Source organism: Cervus elaphus, chromosome 15 (genome assembly GCF_910594005.1).
Source record: "Cervus elaphus chromosome 15, mCerEla1.1, whole genome shotgun sequence".
Classification (NCBI taxonomy): domain Eukaryota; kingdom Metazoa; phylum Chordata; class Mammalia; order Artiodactyla; family Cervidae; genus Cervus; species Cervus elaphus.
Window position 1 is genome coordinate 5,278,581 of NC_057829.1, and position 20,744 is coordinate 5,299,324.

The window sequence follows — 20,744 nt, forward strand, 5'->3', positions numbered from 1 at the left end:
GTGTGGAAAAGCTTAATTTTACTTTTGTAGTCTAAAACTTCAGTTTGTATTTCCTGTTTTTAGAAAGTCTTAGAATGCCCACAGATTATTACTGCTGAAAGATTCAGAGCTTTTGATTATTACAGACTGAACTGTCATGAGGGACCTGGGTGCCTTAGTTGGATTAATAGCTATCCTTATGTCTAAGAGGTCATTACTGTTGGTTTTTTTCTTCTGTGCTAAGCCTCTAGTCTTACAACCTATCTTTGGATGTTTTTGTACAGTAAGCAATAACTTGCATCAGTATAAATAACTATTTACTAATAAATTTTCCAAACTTTAGATGGTGCTTTCTCAGCTGTTACCAATGATTGAACAACTTTTAGACAAGAGCCAGAAGGAGCCCACAGCTGTCCTGAAAGATGAGGCCATCACCCTGCATCTCACTCTGGGGAAATATAATGAATATTCAGCTTCCCTGTTACATAAAGACCCAAAGAGTCTAGAGATATTTATAAAAGCGGTGCACACAACAAAGGAACTTAGCACGGGAATGCCAACCATTCAGATTACAGCTCTCGAAAAGGTCAGCGATTTCTTTCAGAGATTAAAGCATGTTAAGCTTTTGAAAATCTGTAGTGTTTTCCTTCGAGAAAATAAAATGGTCTGAACATGTTTCAAAGGAATATGATATATTTGACCCATATGCAAAACTGGATAATGTACATGAGTCATTTAAACTGACAAAATGGGGGCCAATTTCACATTGTAAGACAATGATAGAAACATCATTTTTAGAATTCAAGTTTGTTCATTGATCTCAATTGCCTTTTTTCTGCCTCTAGATTACGAGGCCATTTTTCGCAGCTATAACAGATGAAAAGGTTCAGCAGAAGCTTTTGTGCGTGTTGTTTGATTTATTGGTGAACTGTAAGAATTCACATTGTTCTCAGACTGTTAGCAGTGTTTTCAAAGGGGTAAGCTGCAAACTTGTCATTTATTTATTAATATTTATTCTCTTCCAAGTAATGCCATGTTTAAGCCTTCTCCCTTTTGTAATTCCTTTAGGAAGTCAGATATTCCCAGTAGCCAGAATCATAGAAAAGTAGGTCATAGAGAAGTACAAAATCAAAGTTGTAAGTCCTCACTATTACTTTTATGGTATGAAATATTTAGTTTTGAACAGTAGGGTATGTGTTAGTTTAGGTGTTACTTATCTCCTAGGCAAGAACAGGAAGGAATGGTGACTTGAAGTTCAGCAGGGTCACGGATTATTCTACTTAATTTACATTGTTTAATGACACATGGAATGGAATTGAGAATCTGCTCATTGATTTATATGTATATTAAAAGCTAGCTGTAGATCTGAATAACTACCTGATTACCGTACGTGTTGTTTTGTTGTGCTTTTTAGGGAAATTTTCTTTCACAAAAATACATAATAGCATGGTGAAGTCCTAGTATCCAGATTCTGCAGTTCTCAGAATTATAACATATTTTATTAGATTTCTAAGATAAGTGGAACCAATTAAGGTACAGAGCAGTGTGATCGTATGCTCTGGTGTGTGTCTAATCTTTATAGAGCTGTTGGTATATGGAAAATTCCCCAAGGAATACATAAGGGATTGTCAGTGAAGTTTCCCTTTGGGTATTAGACTGGGCTCTAGGGTCATAGGGAGACATAAAGTGGGACACAGACGTTTTCATTGTATCTTTAAATCTACGTAAACTGCTCTAATTGTATCCCGTGGAATCCTTTCATCACCCATACCTCCTTAATATTCTAGATTTCTGTTAATGCTGAACAAGTCAGAATAGAACTGGAGCCACCGGATAAAGCCAAGTCCTTAGGCTCAGTTCAGCAGACGAGGAGGCAAAAGATGCAGCACAAGTAAGCGTGGCTGTCCCCCGGCCGTGAGTGTTTGCAGCCACTGTGACCCTCTGATGCCCATCAGTGCGGCATAATGGGTTACAGCAGTTTGTACTTAACACTGACAGTGTTTGCTTTTCTGTCTCATCCGGTTCCCAGAAAATCACAAGAGCAAGAATCTGTCCAGGAGGTTGGAGGTTCTTACTGGCAAAGGGTAACCCTTATCCTGGAATTACTGCAGCACAAAAAGAAACTCAAAAATCCTCAGATATTGATACCAGCCCTTTTTAACCTGCTGTCAAGGTAATGACACTTGCCTTTGATATGTGAGAGAAGAGGACTCTAATTCTTGCCTGTCTTATTTAACTTTCACACTCTCCTCTTGCTCAGCTAGTCTGTAAAGCATTGCAAGTTGAATACTATAGTTGGAAGATTTAAAGAATAGTGATAGGAACCTGTTGCCAAGGCCTGAAGCTAACCTTCATCCTGTATTGTATAGTAAATGAGCACTCACCTTGCGGCCTGCTTTGCTTCTTCGTTTTCAATACTGTGTCCCTGGGGCGTCGTTACTTCTGTTTAAGGATATAGTGTGACACCTAGTATATTTTTAGACATGCATCGTTAGATAGCCACAGTGTATGCCTTGCATGGTGGATGGTGCTCTCGTCTGAAGAAAAAGTAATTCTCAAGGTTGTCCTCTAAGAAGGTTCAAAACGGGATGATGGAAAGTTCGGTAGAAACGAGAGGTAATGTGACGTCAGCTCCTGCCTGCGCTAGAAGAATCAGAGTTAGAAATCTCACAGTGTGTTATAGACATAATGTTAATATTTTAGTTCATCCTCATTTAAGATATGCTCTAGGCATTGGTCATTACTGCAACACTCAAACTGTACAACCCTTTCATTTCCCATCATTTCTCTTCTGGGGCTCCTGAAGGTGTTTAGAGCCTTTGCCACCGGAGCAGGGAAGCATGGAATACACCAAACAGTTAATTCTTAGTTGTCTGCTTAACATCTGCCAGAAACTCTCTCCAGAAGGTGGCAGAATACCCAAAGGTGCGTACTTTGTTGGAAGCAAGTGGGGAAGGGTTATCTGCTCTGAGTGTGAATGTACCTACTACTTGGAGATTTTTTATTTCTTGCCCTGTAGACATTCTGGATGAGGAGAAGTTCAATGTGGAACTGATAGTCCAGTGCATCCGTGTTTCTGAGATGCCTCAGACCCATCACCATGCCCTTTTGCTCTTGGGTACTGTTGCTGGAATATTTCCTGTAAGTGTTAATGATTTTAAGGCTTATGCAGATATTTCGGATGTTTTCTTCCGTGGACATACGTAGGCGCACATGCTTGGGATTCTGTGGCGTTCTGGATCTTACAGTGCAGGTGGGCCTCCCAGGCCTGCCTCTGTAGTCGAGGCAGTGAGCTGGTTGATCTGTCTAAGCTTTGGCTCCACCTTTTGTAAAGTGGAAAATACAGTAACCTTCATAGAATCGTGAGAGTGGGATTGGATAATTTATGGTTAGCACTTAGCGTGGCACTTCATGCAAGGTAACTCCAGTAAGGGGACTTAAAAGTAATTTGATTATGAACTACCTCAGTTAAAGAAATCGTGTTCCTTATAGAAATATATCATTTAAAGATTTTTGAAGAGATGGAAATTATTTTCATCTAAGGGATATGTTCCTAACTGACAATTTTTGGTTTTCCATGAGCTTCTGTGGGATTTTAATCTACTAAAATCATGTGCAAGATTTAATGTGTATGGGATTTTTTTTCCCCTTGGTATAGAGTCAGTAGCCCTCAAAGGGGTTGATAATCCAGAAACAATTAAGAATCATATTTTTCTTTTGTTTTTATTGAAATATAGTCCATATTGTTACAAAAATCTACCCATGTGAAGTGCACGATTCAGTGGTTTTAGTTTACTCACAGAGTTGTACCGCGGTCACCATTATGTATTTCCAGAACACTCAGCAACCTCAGAAAGAAACCCCATATGCACCAGCGTTCAGTCCCCGTTCCCTTTACCAGCAGCAGCACCACCTCTGGCAGCCACTTATCTACTTTTCTGTTCTGGACTTTTCTTGTGAATGGAATCATATAATATGTGCCTTTTTTGTGTCTGACTTTTTGCACTTCGCATGCTTTCAAGGCTAATCCATTTGGAAGTGTGAATCAATATTCCTTTTATGGCTGAGTAGTAAACCATTGTAGGACTTTTCCTAGTAGCTCAATGGTAAAGAATCCACCAGCAGTGCAGGAGACATGGTTCGATCCCTGGGTTGGGAAGATCCCCTGGAGGAGGGCATGGCAGCCCACTCCAGTATTCTTGCCTGGAGAATCCCATGGGCAGAGGAGCCCGGCAGGCTAAGTCCATGAGGCCATAAAGAGTCAGACACGACTTAGAGACTGAACAGCGGCAACAACAATAAACCGTTATATGTACATGTATTTTGTTTTTCTGTTCACTGATTGTGGGCATTTAAGTTTCCCACTCTGCATCTGTTCATTAACTGACATGTTTGTTGTCTCTGCGTTCTGGCTGTTAACCAGGCTGCCGTGAACATTCACATGGGAGGTTTTGTGTGAACCTGTTCTCGGGACTTTCAGCAGGAGTGGGATTGCTGGCTCTGTGCTACCTTTGACCTTACGAGAAACTGTCAGGCCATTTCACAGTGAGGTCATTTTGTGCCCGCCACGCAGTGTCTAGGGGTTCTAATTTGTCCACCCCCTCACAGTTATTCCTATCTGTCTTTTTAATTATACTCGTCCGAATTGGTGCTTTCTGATTTGGATTTTGCATTTCCCTCATAACTGATGTTGATCATCTTTTCATGTGCTTATCAGTTGTTTATTTGTGGAGAAATGTCTTTGTGCATCATTTGACTATTTTTAAGCTGGGTTATATTTTTTTATTGCTGAGTTGTAATGACTCATTGATATTTGATCTGCTTAAGTGGAAAATGTTGAAAAATGTGTTCTCTTTCAGGATAAAGTTCTACACAATATCATGTCTATTTTTACATTTATGGGAGCCAATGTGATGCGTCTAGATGATACTTACAGTTTTCAGGTTATCAACAAGACAGTGAAGATGGTTATTCCAGCACTTATTCAGGTGAGTTTTCTATCGTCATTGGTGTTAGATTTTTTAATTTTTAAGATTTTACATAGCGTGAGATTCAAGTAGTAGTTAATAAATGACATCAAAAGCCTCTCCAGAATGCTCAGGTATTAGTGCCCATTAAATTTTAGAGTGGTGAAGCTAAGGAGTAGTCTTGGAAATATCCTCTCCAGAAATATCTATAAACTGATTGTGCTGTACTGCAAGGGTATAAACTATACAAGTGCCTTAACGTTCTTCTTTACAGTCAGGGTGTATCTCAGGACATTGTATCAGTTTGATGAGACCCTTAAGTAGGTCTGTGCAGATAGGAAGTTTTAAAGCTACGGCGGCAAATGTGTTAATGTACAATTTAACAGACGTTTACCAAGTGTTCTCTGAAACTTAGTACACAAAGAGATGACTGAGACCTGGTCTCTAACAGCCTAGTCTCAGGAAGGAGTGAAGACTTTGAAACTAAACAGTAGCCTTGAAGATGAACAGGTGTGGTTATCCACTTGTGTTTTCTGTTTACCTCCACTGTTGTTACTTTCTTTTCTCATGTTATTGACCGTTTCCTCAGTGACCATACCAGGCACCTTCTCCTTTTAATCTTGGTGTAAGGTTGGTATTCTTTGTGTCCAGCAAATTAGCCAGAGTGACACATATATAAAAAGGAAAATAACTATGCATTCATGTGATGTATGCCAGTGGGATAGATAAACACTGAGGAGTTCATTGTAGGGGAAGGCCCATACGGGCCAGAATGACCACAGACTTTAATAAGAAATGGACTTCAAACCGGTATGAAGAGGGTAGGATGTATTCTCTGAAATGGCTGGCAGTCCCGGCCTGGGGTTGTGCACAGTGTGTGTGAGGGATGTGGAAAGCAAAGTCGGGTGGAAATAGGGGCGCTGGGTTAGCTGTTCATGTGTCTGTCTTCATTCTTTCATTCATTCAGCAATTGTCTTTCATGCACCCATTCCAGATGGTCAGAATGGTATTCTGAAAGCAGCAGGGACCTATTGGCTTGTACTGCTCTGCTTGTTAGATTATACCGTCCTTCTCCAGGCATAGCTCAAATCCTGTTTGGTTTTTCTGGATGCCCCAAGAGTAGCCTTGCTCTCAGGGTCCGTCGTTGGCCTCTGCCGTCTTTTCACTGGAGCGTCGTGTCTGGCGCAGATGGTGCGCCTCCTTCCCGCAAGGCTCACGTCTTGCACCTTGTGGTCCCCTCATGGGAACGTCCTCTGTACTCCTTGAATACCTACTGATTGGTCTTCGATTGTTAGAACTCCTTTGATGACTCTCTTGGGGGCACATCGGAAGGCCTTTTCGAGTCTAGTTAAAGCTTGTCTCATGGCGGCTTGGTGGCTTCTCCTTGCTGTCCCCTGCTTGCTGCCCTGCAGTCTGATGGTGGCGACTCCGCCGAAGTCACGAGGAACGTGGAGGACATCGTGGTCAAGATCATTAACGTGTTTGTGGACGCACTGCCCCACGTGCCCGAGCACAGGCGCCTGCCTGTCCTTGTCCAGCTTGTTGACACGCTGGGCGCAGAGAGGTTCCTCTGGGTTCTCCTGGTCCTGCTCTTTGAACAGTACGTCACTAAAACCGTGCTGGTGGCTGCCTGCGGAGAAAAGGTCAGAGCACAGAGCGGGGTGGTAAGAAAAAATGGGAGGCGTTTCACATAGATTTTGCATTACTTTTCACTTTAAACTTGCGGCCGGTCATGCTTAATGCACATGGCTTCACCTCTCGAGCTCAGAAGTGCTTTTAAAAGCATTTTTTATATTCTTTGGACCTACTTCCAGAGCCTGAGGCACTGAATATCCTTGGGAATAACAGGACTTCTCTTGAGGGTGACTGGAATTTAAGAAACAGTTGGTGCCATGCTGGGTGGGTCTGTTTTAAGCCCAACAGCATACAGATGTGCAGGAATTAAACTGTCTCTTAAATGTGTTTTTGAGGGCATTTCAGGGGGCAGGGGAGGTGAGTCAGTGTTATAGAGGTCAGTGAGAGGCAGGTAACTGTTTTGAAGCACCCTGTTGAAAGAGATGAGGGGGGACTTACGGGTCCAGGGCTGTTTCTAAATGACTTCTTAGACAGTGGGATTCAGGAATAGATCTAGAACCTGTGTTAAGTAATTCAGTTCTACCAGAAACCATAATGCAGTTTATCCTGGATTTATACCTCTTAATCCTTGTAAATTGGCTTTTTTATGTAAGGAGCTCACTATCTGATTCTTCTAGTCATACACATGACCATCCTTATGGTCAGTGTGGAGTAGCTTTGTGTGCTGAGAAGTATATTTAAAATGTTTCCCTTATTTGTACCGGTTAAGTAATGTAAATTTGAGAGGTGCAGTTTTATTACTTCTTTCTCTCCTCTACACAGGATGCTGTTTTAGAGGCAGACACTGAATTTTGGATTTCTGTCTGTTGTGAGTTTAGTGTCCAGCATCAGATCCAAAGCTTGATGACGATCCTTGAGTACTTACTGAAGCTGCCAGAGGAAAAAGAAGGTAGGCATAAGTCAGATGTTAATTATTGTTTGATCTGGAAGCTTGAGAGAAGCAGAAGACTATGCACTTTATCCTCAGAACCCATGACATGTATTTAGAAGGATTTTTTTAAAGTAAATCAGTAATTTATATGGCTGTCACCTTCTCAAATCTTTGTAGAAAACAGTAAGTAGGATTTCTACCTGCCATTCCTCAAACATTGGTTTTTGTGTCTCTGTGTTGGTATGTGGGCTGTGGAGTGTTCTGAGTGGGATGAATTATAGTAAAAAAAAAACAGCAAGTTAGTAGGACCTTATTAGCTGTATCTTAGCTTTCCCTTAAAATGTGAGCCATGTGTGGTGACAGGCTAAGTATGGCAAAGCCTGAATTTTGCTTCACCCACTAGCACAGTGATTTGTAAGTGGCCCACCAGTGGACATATACCTGTTTTATATTAGATACATTTGAGGGTGGAATTCTACAGAATTTAAAGACAAACGCCCTCAACTTTTAGGTTTAAATGTTGAAGGGGAGGGATGACCCTCCTTCAGTCTGTTGTGGGACATCACAGTACATGCCTGTGTAGCTTCAGAAATGGGGCATGGAGCCAGTTTAGACTCTTTTTGCAATATTTTTGTCTTCCATTTGTTTGTCTCAGTTACCTTGTTTTTTGTTTGTTTGGTTTTGTCTCATATACTGTATTCTCAGGGCTGTTGGATATTTTATTTGTAAATATATCTTTCACTAGTTTAGAAGAGGAAAATGGATATAACAAATTATATATATATATATATGTATGCATGTATGTATGTATGTATGTTATAGGGCTTCCCTCGTGGCTCAGACAGTAAAGAATCTGGGTGCAGTGCCGGAGACCCAGGTCTGATCCTTGTGTTGGGAAGATCCCCCGGAGAAGGGAATGCTGTAATACCCACTCCAGTATCCCTGCCTGGAGAACTCCATGGGCAGAGGAACCTGGCAGGTTAAAGTCCGTGGGGTGGCAAAGAGTTAGACATGACTGAGCAGCTAACACTTTCACTTTCTTTTCCTGTATATTATATGGATATGTTTAGTAATATACATGTATTTTATGCATAACAGAGTTCTCTCTGAAACTTGTATGCATTTACCATGCTCATTAATATCTGTGTCTGTACACTAAAAAATCAGGTCAAAGACGAGTGAGGTCACTTGTTCATTGTTCTTCTTCAGAAACCATTCCCCAATCAGTATCTAACAAGAGCGAATCACAAGAAGAAGTGCTGCAGGTCTTTAACATAGACGCTCACACTAGCAAGCAGCTGCGGCATTTTAAATTTCTGTCTGTGTCCTTCATGTCTCAGCTCCTGGCTTCCAACAATTTTATCAGAAAGGTGAGCTGTTCTTTAAATGTATTTATGATATAATTTTGCTTTTTCTGAAGAAATTGTGATTTAGGCCTCATGAAAACATGAGGCATGCCTATAATAGAAAAGAAAGAGTGCTGTTCACTTCAACATGAACATGTGTTGGGCACGACCTAGTAAGATTGTATATGCATAAACCCTCTGGCTCAGCAGTTCTATCTTCAGATGGTACATACCTGCAGAAGTGTATGAATGTGTGCACCGAAAGACTTTGAAAGGCATGTTAATGGTAGCATTGTTGATGTTGCCAGGACTGGGAACAGTCCAAGTGTCCATTAACATTGGAGTGGGTAAAGTGTCTGTCATCATCACTGGATGTGGGTGAACCTCACTGACACACTGTTGCCCCTCATCAGTATCACATCGAAGGAGAGAAGGCAGAAAGAAGGTATCCTGTGGCTCCTGTCGTATTAAGTTCAAAAACAGGCAGAACACACTTGTGGTCTTAGAAGTAATAACGGTGTCTGTCTTTGGAAGGAGAAGAGGGTCAGGTAGGGGAGGAATTCTGAGGTGCCGATAATACGCTGTTTACCACATATAGGGAGCTCCGCACACACTATTTGTGCACCTTTCTGTTTGTGTGCTAAACTTTAAACAACGAGAGGGAAAGAAGGACATATGGAAACAAAACAAAGACATGAAGAAACGGAAAGAAGAGTCTCAGAGTCCTGAGCAGGAACACACGAATGGCTGAGTGTTTGAATATCTGTGTCCTTATAATGCATGAACTGATGGAAAGAGGAAATCTGTGATCACTGAAGGATTCAGACAAACAGCTTAGTGAATTCTGTACTTACTCATGACTTAAGGAAAATGATTGTCAGCATCATGAGGTAGGTGGAACTCCCTGGCCTGATAAAGACATGGTTTATATCACACTTCATGATGAGACATTAACGTGTGCGCATCGGAGAAGTCACTGTTCACACTCAGCTAAAGGAGCGAAGTGTAAGAATCAGAAAAGGACTTGACAGACTTGCTCAACTAGTAATTAGCTAAGCAAGCTTGCTTGAGAGTGACCAGTGTAGACACTGATTGTGTCAGGCAGAGTCGAGGACGGTGGTGGTGCCTGATGATGCGAGTGGATCAGTGTGGCTGGACATCAGCTGGCTGCACCCACGTGATGTAAAAAGCACTTCCTGTGTTGGGCGGCGCCGTGTGACAATGGGGAGAGAGAAGTGTGTGAGGCCTAGGTCTGCTGTGGTTTGTGCCGAGTCGGGAGGAGAGGCGGATGTCACATGTAAAGTTAGATTAACAGAAGGTCAATTGAAAACTTCAGTGTGAAAAGGAGTGCTTGGCACTTTGAGAAGAAAATCAAAGAAAATACAACCAGAGGATGGAGAAGAATTTCTTAAGAACTTCAATTAAAAAGTCACCATAAGCAAAATGAAAAGAAAACCAGAGACTAAGGCAAGATTATTGCTGTTCGTGAGTTCAGAGGCATCCGTTTCTATTAGAATAGTTGGCAAGCAATATGAATTCACTGAAGAGGAAATCTCAAATGGCCAGTGAGATGAGACAACCTCCTTAGTAAGAAGGGAAATGCAGATTAAAGGGGATGCCACTGTGATGTTATCAAATTGGCAGAAATTTTAAAGTTTTTAATGCAGGAAGCAGCAAGACTGTGGGGACACGATCATTGTTCTACAGTGGTGGGAAGTGGGACTCAGTATGCCACTTCAGGAAGCGCCAGGCAGTGTCCAGTCAAAGTGAGGATGTTGTCCCCTGTGACCTAGCAGTTCCCTTTCTCTACAAAAACTTGGCTCGATGCTCAACGAGAAAAGTTCTTTTTAGCACTGTTACTAAAGGAAAAAAGGGTGAGGGGGGTGACATAAGCTATCCACAAAAAGAGGTGAATGAACAAGTTGTGATACTTCAGGGGGAATGGTGTGTACAGTTAAAATAAGTGAACTCAGGCAACATGAGTCACCGTAGAGACCTCCCCAAATCTAGTCACGGGAAGCAGCTGCTGCCTGGTATGTGCTCTCTAATGACGTTTAACTGCAGGTTGAAGTGTGTGGGGCTCGGGGTGGGGGGAGATTGGGATTAGAAAGCAGTAAAGGGGGGACTCCAGCTGTACCCTTCATGTTTATTAACATCTTAAATAGATACAGCCCTCACAAAAGATTAACATTTCCTAAAATAAAGAGGTAAGTGTTAAGCATTTGCTGTATTTTTCTGAATCTTTGTAGTACTTTACAGATGCTATGAATATCTATAAAATGTAATCAAAATAAATTAAGGGAAGTGGAGTTGATACAGTATGATGGGGTGATTTGGACCTAATTAAGTTGTAATATCAGAAAACACTGGGGAGTGAGTTGAAGAATTTCCGAAGTTTCATTTCACTTACTTCAAGTGATTTTTCATCCCTGACTTCCATATTGTTCTAATGATGCCTTCTTTAAAAATCAGGTAGTTGAAAGTGGCGGCCCTCAGGTGTTGACAGGCCTGGAACAGAGGTATGTTCCCTTTCTTTCTTTAATCTGTATTTGGAAATAATTTCAAACTTTTCATCAGAAAGCTGGAAGAAGTTAAAACTCTCATACGAGTCTCCTGTGTTCCAGGTTGCTAGAAACAGTTCTTGGCTACATCAATGCTGTAGCACAGTCCATGGAGAGAAATGCAGACAAGCTAACTGGGAAGTTCTGGCGAGCGCTCCTCAGTAAAGCTTATGACTTGCTGGACAAGGTGGGCATTTATTTCTCTCCGTCTTCTGTGTTTTGTTGCTGTGCTATGTCATTGTCAAGTTATTTATCAGAAAGTTTTACATTAAGAATAAAGTTAGCGATACCTTCTCTTAATAGAATGCAGCTCAGATTTTTCTTGGAAAAGAATTTGATGCCTAGAGATCATTTTATCTGAAAAACAGTTGCTTACTTACTGATTATGAGATCGTGTATCTCAGTAAATTTAAAGTAAATTTAAAGCATCAGCTTTAAATGTTGAGTCATATCCTACTGTATAATGTTCCAGTTTATTTAAGTGGAATAAATGATACCTATTAGATGGAGTGTGTAGTTCATCAGTAAAATCACTGGCCAGGACCACTGTTTAAAATTGAGCTGAATTGTTTAGCTATGTGGCACTGAGCAGTTAGCTTAATGATAGCATCCTCTTTTGTTGTTGTGTGTTTGATAAATGTGGTTAGTCATGTCTCCCTGAAACGTGAGTGTAAGAACTAGATAAGAATTGGTGTGTGAAAACGCCTCATACTTTGAAGGTGTGCAGCGAGTGGAAGTCTGTCTTAAATGAGTCATCTTCCCTTTTGTATTTTATATTTTCCTCTTTTGTTAAATGTGAAACTGCTGTGTAGGTCAATGCCTTGCTGCCCACAGAAACCTTCATCCCTGTGATCAGAGGACTGCTGGAGAACCCACTGCCATCTGTTCGCCGGAAAGCTTTGGATCTTTTGAACAACAAGCTACAGCAGAAAACCTCCTGGAAGAAGAAAATTGTAAGTGAAGACTGTGCTACAGACCCATTACCCATCCCTTGGTTTATCAGAGCTGCATTTAACTCGTTGTAGTTTCTCTAATGGTACAATTTAAAGAAGTATGTTGTTATCCAAGTATAATGCTGTGATGCCTGTGTGTTTAAATGTGATGTTAACTCTGGTAGGAGCACTATATATGTGTTATATGAGCTATTAGAGTGGAATTGCAGCCAAATGGAATTCTTGCTTAATATTGACCACATGTTGCCTTAACTTTAGCATGATTCGAATCCTTTTTCACTCCAAACTGGTAGGGTGCTTTATATAAATACAGAATTGATTGCAAGCACATGCATCCATTTATTCGTAAGTAACACAAGTGGGGAAATGGTTGCTTGTGTATAATTGTATGGCTTAGGACTTCTTGGTCTGATCTCCATTTAAGCAATCTCAAGTAGTAAAAATGGACAGAAGACTAGCATTTCTTTGCAGCTTTAATTATTTGGGAATTCTGGCTGTCTTCCTCAGATTTACCATTTCCTCGACCTGATCCCCGTCCTCGTGGCCATGGTGAAGCATAAAAGAAAGACGTTAGAAGACCAACCAATAAACAGACAGACGGCTCTGTATACCTTAAAGCTGTTATGCAAGCATTTCGGTTCAGAAAATCCAGAGCCCTTTGTCCCGGTGCTGAACACCACTGTGAGGTTGATTGCCCTGGGAGCAAAGGAGGAGAAGAACGTCCTGGGCAGCGCCCTGCTGTGCGTGGCCGAGGTGGTCTCGACCCTGGAGGCCCTGGCCATCCCTCAGCTCCCCAGGTATGCCGAGGGGACCTGGGGCAGGACCACCGCACAGGGTTTCTGCTACCAACTGGGAAATAAAAACCTTAGTGACTTTTTTTTCTGCCCATCAGTAGAAGTTTCATTAAATTCGATTTGTTAGAGAAGTGATCTTTTCTTCAAACCGGAAAACACAGCATTCTCATTTACCTTTATGATGCGTGTTGCCCCCAGTTTTTGCTCCACTTGGACCAGCAGTCCTAGGGAGCAGCGGGGACAGTGCCATTTCGTGGAGGAGCCCCTCTGGGCGGGCCGTGGCTGGCGCGTGCCGGCCGTGCCGGAAGTGGCCACTCCTGGCTGTCTCGCTGGCTCCGTATCTGCTGGCCGTGCAGCCTCGCCAGGGTTACTTAGCCTGTAGAGCTCTGCCACCTACAAACCGAGATAGTGCCTGTCCCATGGGGTAATGATGGGGCAGTAGATGCAGGGCTTTTTTTTTTTTTTTGAGTTTAAAAAAAATTTTTAATTGCATAGACTGCTATTTTCGTAAAATACACTAAAAACAACTAGAAAACTGAAATAACACAGGCACACAAAATTTCTTATTACTATTAGAGTCACGGACATAAAATTACTCTGCCAAACTGCTATAAATGTTTTTTTCAGAGCTTGCTCCCAGTCTCCTTACTTACTGCTTTGTAGACTAATAGGTTTTTTTGTCTTTTTTAAAAACTGGAGTATAGTTGCTTCCATGCAAGGCTTTTTTACCTGACACGTAGCAAGTGTTCAGCTGAAAGGGGTTGTCATTCTTTAAGTAAAGTGATAGTGTGTTGGTACTGTGGGCCCTGGGAGAGCGCTTGCTCTTGGTCACGTGAAATGTATAGATGTTTCCTGGGCTCGGACATCATGGATGGTGGTTTGGATTTTTCATGGTGACTTCTGCTCCATCTTCCATTCTCTGTTTCTGCTTTAAGTTCTGAAACTTGTGTCCTCTCTTTCCAGCCTGATGCCGCCACTGCTGACAACCATGAGAAACACCCGCGAGCTGGTCTCGGGGGAGGTCTACCTGCTCAGCGCCCTGGCGGCCCTGCAGAAGGTGGTCGAGACCCTGCCGCACTTCATCAGCCCCTACCTGGAGGGGGTCCTGTCGCAGGTGCGTCGGTGACCACAGCAGGGGAGGGAAGAGTTACAGACGCGGTCACTGTATCTGTGCCCGCGGTTTTCCATCTGGCAGGGAGAGTCTTACTCTGAAAGATGTACCAGCTGTGCGCCTCGCTCACTTCGTCGTCCCTCCAGTTCAGTCCTGACGTTGGTGCGGGCGTTGCTTCGTCATGAGGCTCTTTCCTTCTTTGACTTTGCAGGATGTATTTTACTGCTTTCTTTTGCTGTGAGCTCTTTGGACTTGGGCTGATAGAGCTTCTTGTAGAAATGGGCATGCCTGCTTTGTTCCTAACGTGAGGGTTTCTTAACCCTAAGGTGTCTTTCAGAGTGGAATGCCTGTGCTGCAATTCAGACAGTGGGCCATTGGCATTTCTGGCGAAATGCCGATCTGTTGTGTTGTGTTGATCACTGGCCATTTATGAGGTTAGGAGCCTTAGCTGCTTTGATGCAGATGACTTAATTGATTCACATACTTTCTAGCCACACCTTGAAGGTAGACATCATGAAGAAACGGACCTCTGCATCTGAGCAGCTTTCTCGATTCTTTAGCATAGAACGTAGCTTTCCTCATGGTCCCTGGATCCTTGTCCTCTAAGATCACTGTCCTGAGCCCTGCCCTCTGTGTCCTGCCTCCCACCATTTGCCTGCATCCCTAACTCCCTTGGAAAGAGGCATCTGTCCATTTTTTTCTATTTTAATTTATATTAAATATTAAAAATAAGTGTTCATTTTTATTTATTCTTACGTTTGGGGTTGGGTGTATGAGGATTTCTGTGTGAGGCTAAATGCACTGAGCATTCCCAGTCCTGGCGCTTGGACCGACTTCTCCATCCTCCCCGTGACTTTTCTGTGCGTGTGTAGACACGCTCTCGGTGACGCCCTGTGGTGGCCTTAATGGTGGTTGTTATTTCCTACAGGTGATTCACTTGGAGAAAATCACTAGTGAAATGAGTCCTGCCTCCCAGGCTAATGTCCGTCTCACGTCCCTTAAAAAGACACTGGCTACCACGCTGTCACCCCGGGTGTTACTGCCAGCCATCAACAAGACGTACAAGCAGATTGAGAAGAACTGGAAGGTTAGACTGTACAGGGTATTAGACTTGGGAGGAGGGAGATGTGGTACTGAAATTTTTAGATTTTAACTTAAAGAAGAATATAGTTATTTAATGCCATTACAGATGCATTAATGAACTCCAGGAGTATTAAAAACGGGCACATCTCCTGTGTGTTTTCAGAATCTCATGGGCCCGTTTATGAGCATCTTGCGCGAGCACATTGGGGTGATGAGGAAGGAGGAGCTCGCCTCCCACCAGCCCCAGCTCACCACATTCTTTCTGGAGGCCCTGGACTTCCGCACCCAGCACTCTGAGGTAGGCATGTTTCCACCTGCCTGTCCTGAAGTTGCCACCTAGCTCAGAGCCAGAGAAAAGCCTAGCTGTGTAACCTGTTGTACCTGCCAAAGTTAGACCTAGATGTCAGTACTCTGGCTAATAAATTAGCTCTTCTGTTTTTAGAATGATCTCGAGGAAATCGGAAAAACGGAAAATTACATCATTGACTGTCTTGTAGCCATGGTGGTCAAACTTTCTGAGGTCACATTCAGACCCCTGTTCTTCAAGGTGAGCTTTCTTCCTCTACTTCTCTTACTCACATATCAGTCACAAGATCCATAGAAGAAACTAATATTACTTTTATCTTTTTAGCTGTTTGATTGGGCTAAGACAGAGGATGCTCCCAAGGACAGACTGTTGACCTTTTACAACTTGGCAGATTGCATTGCTGAAAAACTGAAAGGGCTTTTTACCCTGTTTGCTGGTCACTTGGTGAAGCCTTTTGCTGACACCTTGAACCAGGTGAACATCTCCAAAACAGGTAGGTAGTTGACTCTAGATCAGTTGGCGTGCTTGCTCTGTGTACCTTACAGAAGGTATAGTAAGGAAGATACATTTCTCACTTTATAGTCAGTTGTCAGACACTGTTTTAGCATGTTACTAACTGGGGCTTCCCTTGTGGCTCAGACAGTAACAGAACCTGCCTGTGATGTGGGGGTCTGGGTTCGATCCCTGGGTTGGGAGGATCCCCTGGATGAGGGGACAGCTCTCACTCCAGTGTTCTGGCCTGGAGAACTGCATGGACAGAGGAGCCTGGCAGTCCACGCGGTCACAAAGAATCAGACACGACTGAGCAGCTTTCACACACACAATATTAATTTAACTCACTTGGAAGAAAGAATAAAGGGCATTCCTCTGCTTCTGGAATTAACTCTAAAACATTAAAATTGTTTTATTCTTTAATGCTAATAACAATCAGTCTATTTGCCAAACTAAGCAGTCTTAACAGCCGAGAATGTTAACAGCTCTGAAGGAATGAGCCAGTCCCCTGAGACATTTTATTTGTGCTCTGCCTTCATCCTGATTGATTTCTAGATCATTTTAGAAATACCCCTCTACTTATAGTTCTTATAATAGTGATTTGAATTTAGATACTGGAGATTTGAAATTCAGCTTTTTTTGGTTTTGTTTCCATTTTTACTTTTCCCAATCTACAGATGAAGCGTTTTTTGACTCTGAAAATGATCCTGAAAAGTGCTGTTTGCTACTGCAGTTTATTCTGAACTGTTTATACAAAATCTTCCTTTTTGACACCCAGCATTTTCTAAGTAAAGAGAGAGCGGAAGCCTTGATGATGCCCCTGGTGGATCAGGTAACCACATGGAACCATCCTCTGTTGAAAGTTGGGACGGTCGGTGGTACATGCCCACAGGGTTTATGTTGACCAGAACCACAGTTTGCTGGGTTTTCTTTTCCTTTTTATGAAAATTTTATTTCAAAATTGATCTCATCTTTCTGATGAATGTAACTCGTCTTCACAGTGGCATTGATGGAGTTTTTAATTTTTCAAATAAAAGGCATGGTATAAGGTCTATTAGTTGAATTTTTAATTCTTAAAAACTGAGTTTCTTGAGAATGTGTAAGGGTCTGGCTGCTCTTCTCTCAGTTTCTGAGGAGGGAAAGGGGTGAAGCTGTGGGCTGTGATTCCACTTGAGTTCCTCAAAGGTGGTAAATTTGCTCTAGAGAGAGTAATAGAATAAGCAGTACCTGGTTTTTGAGCCTGCTGATATTAGGGAGGATAGTAAAATACCATATACATTGAGTTTTTTCCAAACAGCAAGAGACCCACTGCTCAGTCCTTGTCTGTCAACAGCTGGAAAACAGGCTTGGAGGAGAAGAGAAGTTCCAAGAACGGGTGACGAAGCACCTGATCCCATGCCTTGCACAGTTCTCAGTGGCCATGGCAGACGACTCGCTCTGGAAACCACTCAACTACCAGATTCTGCTGAAGACGAGGGACTCCTCACCCAAGGTCAGGCGCCGTGGTGTGCACGTGGGCGCAGGACCGGCACTGCTGTGTTTAGCACCAGGGCTTGGCCTGTGACAGGCAGAAGACTGAACCTGATCCCATTTACAGGCCGTTTATAAATAGCAGTCCTTCCCACACCCATGGTGTGTTAGACAGGGCGACCAAAATGCTTTATACTTTTAAATATTGAAAAGACTTTAATTCGTCGTGTTTCTTAAGCACCATTTTCATGTCAGTGTACTCCCAGACGCATGCTGGGTTTGTCCTCAGAACATTCCTCTCAGTTAGAGCAGTGTATTACCCTGTTGTACACACATCTCAGGCCTCGGACTTTGTGGAGTAATGTGCATCAGCACGGGTGGGCGGGGGGAGTGAGTGATGTGTGGAGGTTTGAAGCTTTCAAGCTGTCCTAGTGATGGATCACCATTTCTCAAGCTGATTATTACACTGAATTTCAGTGGATAAACAGACTGAAGCAGAATTTTATTAATAGACTGATTGGTTGAAATTCACAGCATTTGTTTTTTTGGAAGTAATGGAAACAATGAGGCTCTTCCAGTATACCCCTGCATTTTAAATTGTAGGTTCCTACAAAGTTGCGGCACTAGATTTATTGTAACATATGTTGTTTTGATTGTACCAGATCAGGAAAATCCTGATTGAACATAGGCAGTTACAAATGTTTTTTTAAACATCTCACTTTGCTGTATCCAGATATTCTTTATATCACCCCAAACCAGAAAGAGGACTAACATGGCTTTTGTTTCAGAGTGAATCACTAACAGAGCAAACAGCTGCTTGGGTTCCTTGTCACAGACAAGACATGTAAGCAGCACTCCAATCTTTAAGTTACAAAACTAGGACATTTATGACACGGTGAGTGTCTTCTAGTCAGGCTGAGGAAGGTGACCCCTCTCACCACCACACGGTGGCCCCGGTCGGGGTTGAGGGCAGGGGCCCTGCCTGCAGTGGCTGGGGGCCCCCACCAGGTGGGCCTGAGCCAGGCCAGCCAGCAGCTCCCGTGCAGCCACATTTGGTGACACACTCCAGTTTGCATGTCGCTTTTTTACTGTTTCTGTTTGTTTTAAGGAAAATGTTACAAAATAAAAAATCACATGAAAGGCCTGCAGCACTAGAACACAGATTGAAAGGCTCCGACTTTACAAGGTTGCCCAACTTTACAAGGTTGCCCACGTTATAAAACAGATCTCAAACTGTTAAACAAACTGGTATGCTAAGATAAAGCTTGAATGGAGAGAGTAAAACAGTTTAAAATTCAGAGCATGTCTCAAGTTAGATCATAAATTAACAAACATAGCTATAATAGTTTTTTGGTTTTTAAAAAATGATTCATCATCTTTTCAGGTTCGATTTGCTGCTCTGATAACTGTGTTAGCACTGGCTGAAAAACTGAGAGAGAATTATATCGTCTTGTTACCGGAATCCATTCCGTTCTTAGCTGAATTGATGGAAGGTAATTCCCAAACTTTTAAGAAGTAATTAAACCTCTGTGGGAATGTGCCCGGTGGGAATACCCATTTGGAGAGACTGTGATGAGCTCTTGGCTCCAGCCCTCTGCCTGGAGGCTGAGCTCCTGTTTTGAGTGGGGTGGAGGGAACAGTTAGAAAGCAAACGCCTCCTCCTCATTTGAGATTTGTTTACAGCATAATCCTTACTATCTTTAGCTTTGTGTTTTTTGCTGACAGTACAGACTGTAGGAGTGTTTTGCTTTAATCTCATACATGACTGTGATTGAATACTTTGGTCCACAGGTGCAGGGTTGTTATATCAAAGCACAGTGCCACTGAGGATGCAGGGGAGCAGCTCTGTTAATGCCCAGCGCGTATCTGTGCTCTGTGTGGGTGAGCTCATTAACCCTCACCAGGCACATGCCCTTATCCCCCTTTTTTCCATAAAGGGAAAAACTAGGTGCTTTAATAGGATTAAGCAATCTTATCTGATAACAAGTGTGACAGGTGGGACGGGTTGACGTCCAGGTTTGTGCGGCTCTGGACACACAGCAGTGAGCACGGTGCTACCTGCAGCCCAGGAGACGGTACAGAACGAGCAGGGGTGGCGGAGGCAAGGACGGAGCGGTCACATCGGGCCTTCGCTGCGCATGCCACACCAGGGGCCTGCACCTCTGCTCCCCCCGCCCCGCCAGGGGCTGTGTGAACGACTGTACCGAGCGGCATTGCTGGGCGTCTGCAGTGTTCACTTGTGCACCACTGTTTGGGGTCTTTCTCCGCTTCCCAAGTCTAAGACCGTAAGAAGGGGAGGCAGGCAGGAAGGAGAAAGGCAGGAGGCACTTCCAGGGTGGCTTCCGCCTCAGGACCGTGTTCCACTTCGCTCCTGACTCAGGGACTCGCAGCGACAGCAGGACGTGCGGACCCAGGCTGATGAGAACCGAGGCAGGAAGACTGACTTGTGTTCATTTTTTTTTTAGATGAATGTGAAGAGGTGGAGCACCAGTGCCAGAAGACCATCCAGCAGCTGGAAACCATCCTGGGAGAGCCTCTCCAGAGCTACTTCTGAAACTCTGGGTTTGGGTATTTCATACTCTGTTCAGAGGTCAGACTGCTTTTTCATATCTTTATTCTGGGTGTTCAGGACCATATTACTTTTGGTGCCTTAACCCTACTTGGACTTCTTTACAAAATTCCCACCTGATTTGTGCGACCACAGAAGCCTTTCCTGCCAGTTGTACAGAACCTACAAAGAGTGAATGATACGTGGTATTTTTATACAGACTGCTGTGTTTGTTTCAGCGTTGATTATGTGTGTAGTGTGTGCTCAGTTGCTCAGTCTTTGGGACCCTTTGGATTGTAGCTCGTCGGGCTTCTCTTTCCATGGGATTCTTCAGGCAAGAATACTGGAGTGGGTTGCCATTTTCTCCTGCAAGGGATCTCCCCGACCCTGGGGATCGAACCCAGGTCTCCTGCATCGCAGGTGGATTCTTTTACCAATAAACCACTGGGGAAGCCCCAGCACTGATTACAGTCTCTTCTGATTGATGTTACTGTCACTATATACATGTTTAATGTTAGCATTCAAAGCTAACCTGCACTTGGACTGTAAAGCCTGAATGTCCATGGTAAAGGAAAGCTTTTGTACATGGTGTCCATGTCAGGCATTTCACTCAAAGTAGCTCTTTAC

General features: G+C 43.1%; 1 protein-coding gene across 2 annotated transcripts in view; it reads left to right on the forward strand.

The window, feature by feature from the left end:
- Nucleotides 1-20,579, forward strand: part of HEATR1 (HEAT repeat containing 1) — a 47,596-nt gene extending 27,017 nt beyond the window's left edge. For both annotated transcript variants that reach the window (XM_043926989.1, XM_043926990.1), the window contains exons 23-45: nt 323-565; nt 825-956; nt 1,767-1,870; nt 2,009-2,152; nt 2,786-2,904; nt 2,999-3,120; nt 4,839-4,967; nt 6,359-6,589; nt 7,344-7,470; nt 8,662-8,822; nt 11,271-11,317; nt 11,423-11,546; nt 12,172-12,312; nt 12,820-13,109; nt 14,070-14,220; nt 15,146-15,304; nt 15,464-15,598; nt 15,743-15,847; nt 15,932-16,100; nt 16,777-16,931; nt 17,433-17,591; nt 18,954-19,062; nt 20,035-20,579. In XM_043926989.1, coding sequence (XP_043782924.1) covers nt 323-565; nt 825-956; nt 1,767-1,870; nt 2,009-2,152; nt 2,786-2,904; nt 2,999-3,120; nt 4,839-4,967; nt 6,359-6,589; nt 7,344-7,470; nt 8,662-8,822; nt 11,271-11,317; nt 11,423-11,546; nt 12,172-12,312; nt 12,820-13,109; nt 14,070-14,220; nt 15,146-15,304; nt 15,464-15,598; nt 15,743-15,847; nt 15,932-16,100; nt 16,777-16,931; nt 17,433-17,591; nt 18,954-19,062; nt 20,035-20,123 — 3,345 coding nt within the window. In that variant the 3' untranslated portion in view covers nt 20,124-20,579. The remainder of the gene's footprint in view (nt 1-322; nt 566-824; nt 957-1,766; nt 1,871-2,008; nt 2,153-2,785; nt 2,905-2,998; nt 3,121-4,838; nt 4,968-6,358; nt 6,590-7,343; nt 7,471-8,661; nt 8,823-11,270; nt 11,318-11,422; nt 11,547-12,171; nt 12,313-12,819; nt 13,110-14,069; nt 14,221-15,145; nt 15,305-15,463; nt 15,599-15,742; nt 15,848-15,931; nt 16,101-16,776; nt 16,932-17,432; nt 17,592-18,953; nt 19,063-20,034) is intronic.
- The last annotated feature ends 165 nt before the right edge of the window (nt 20,580-20,744 follow it).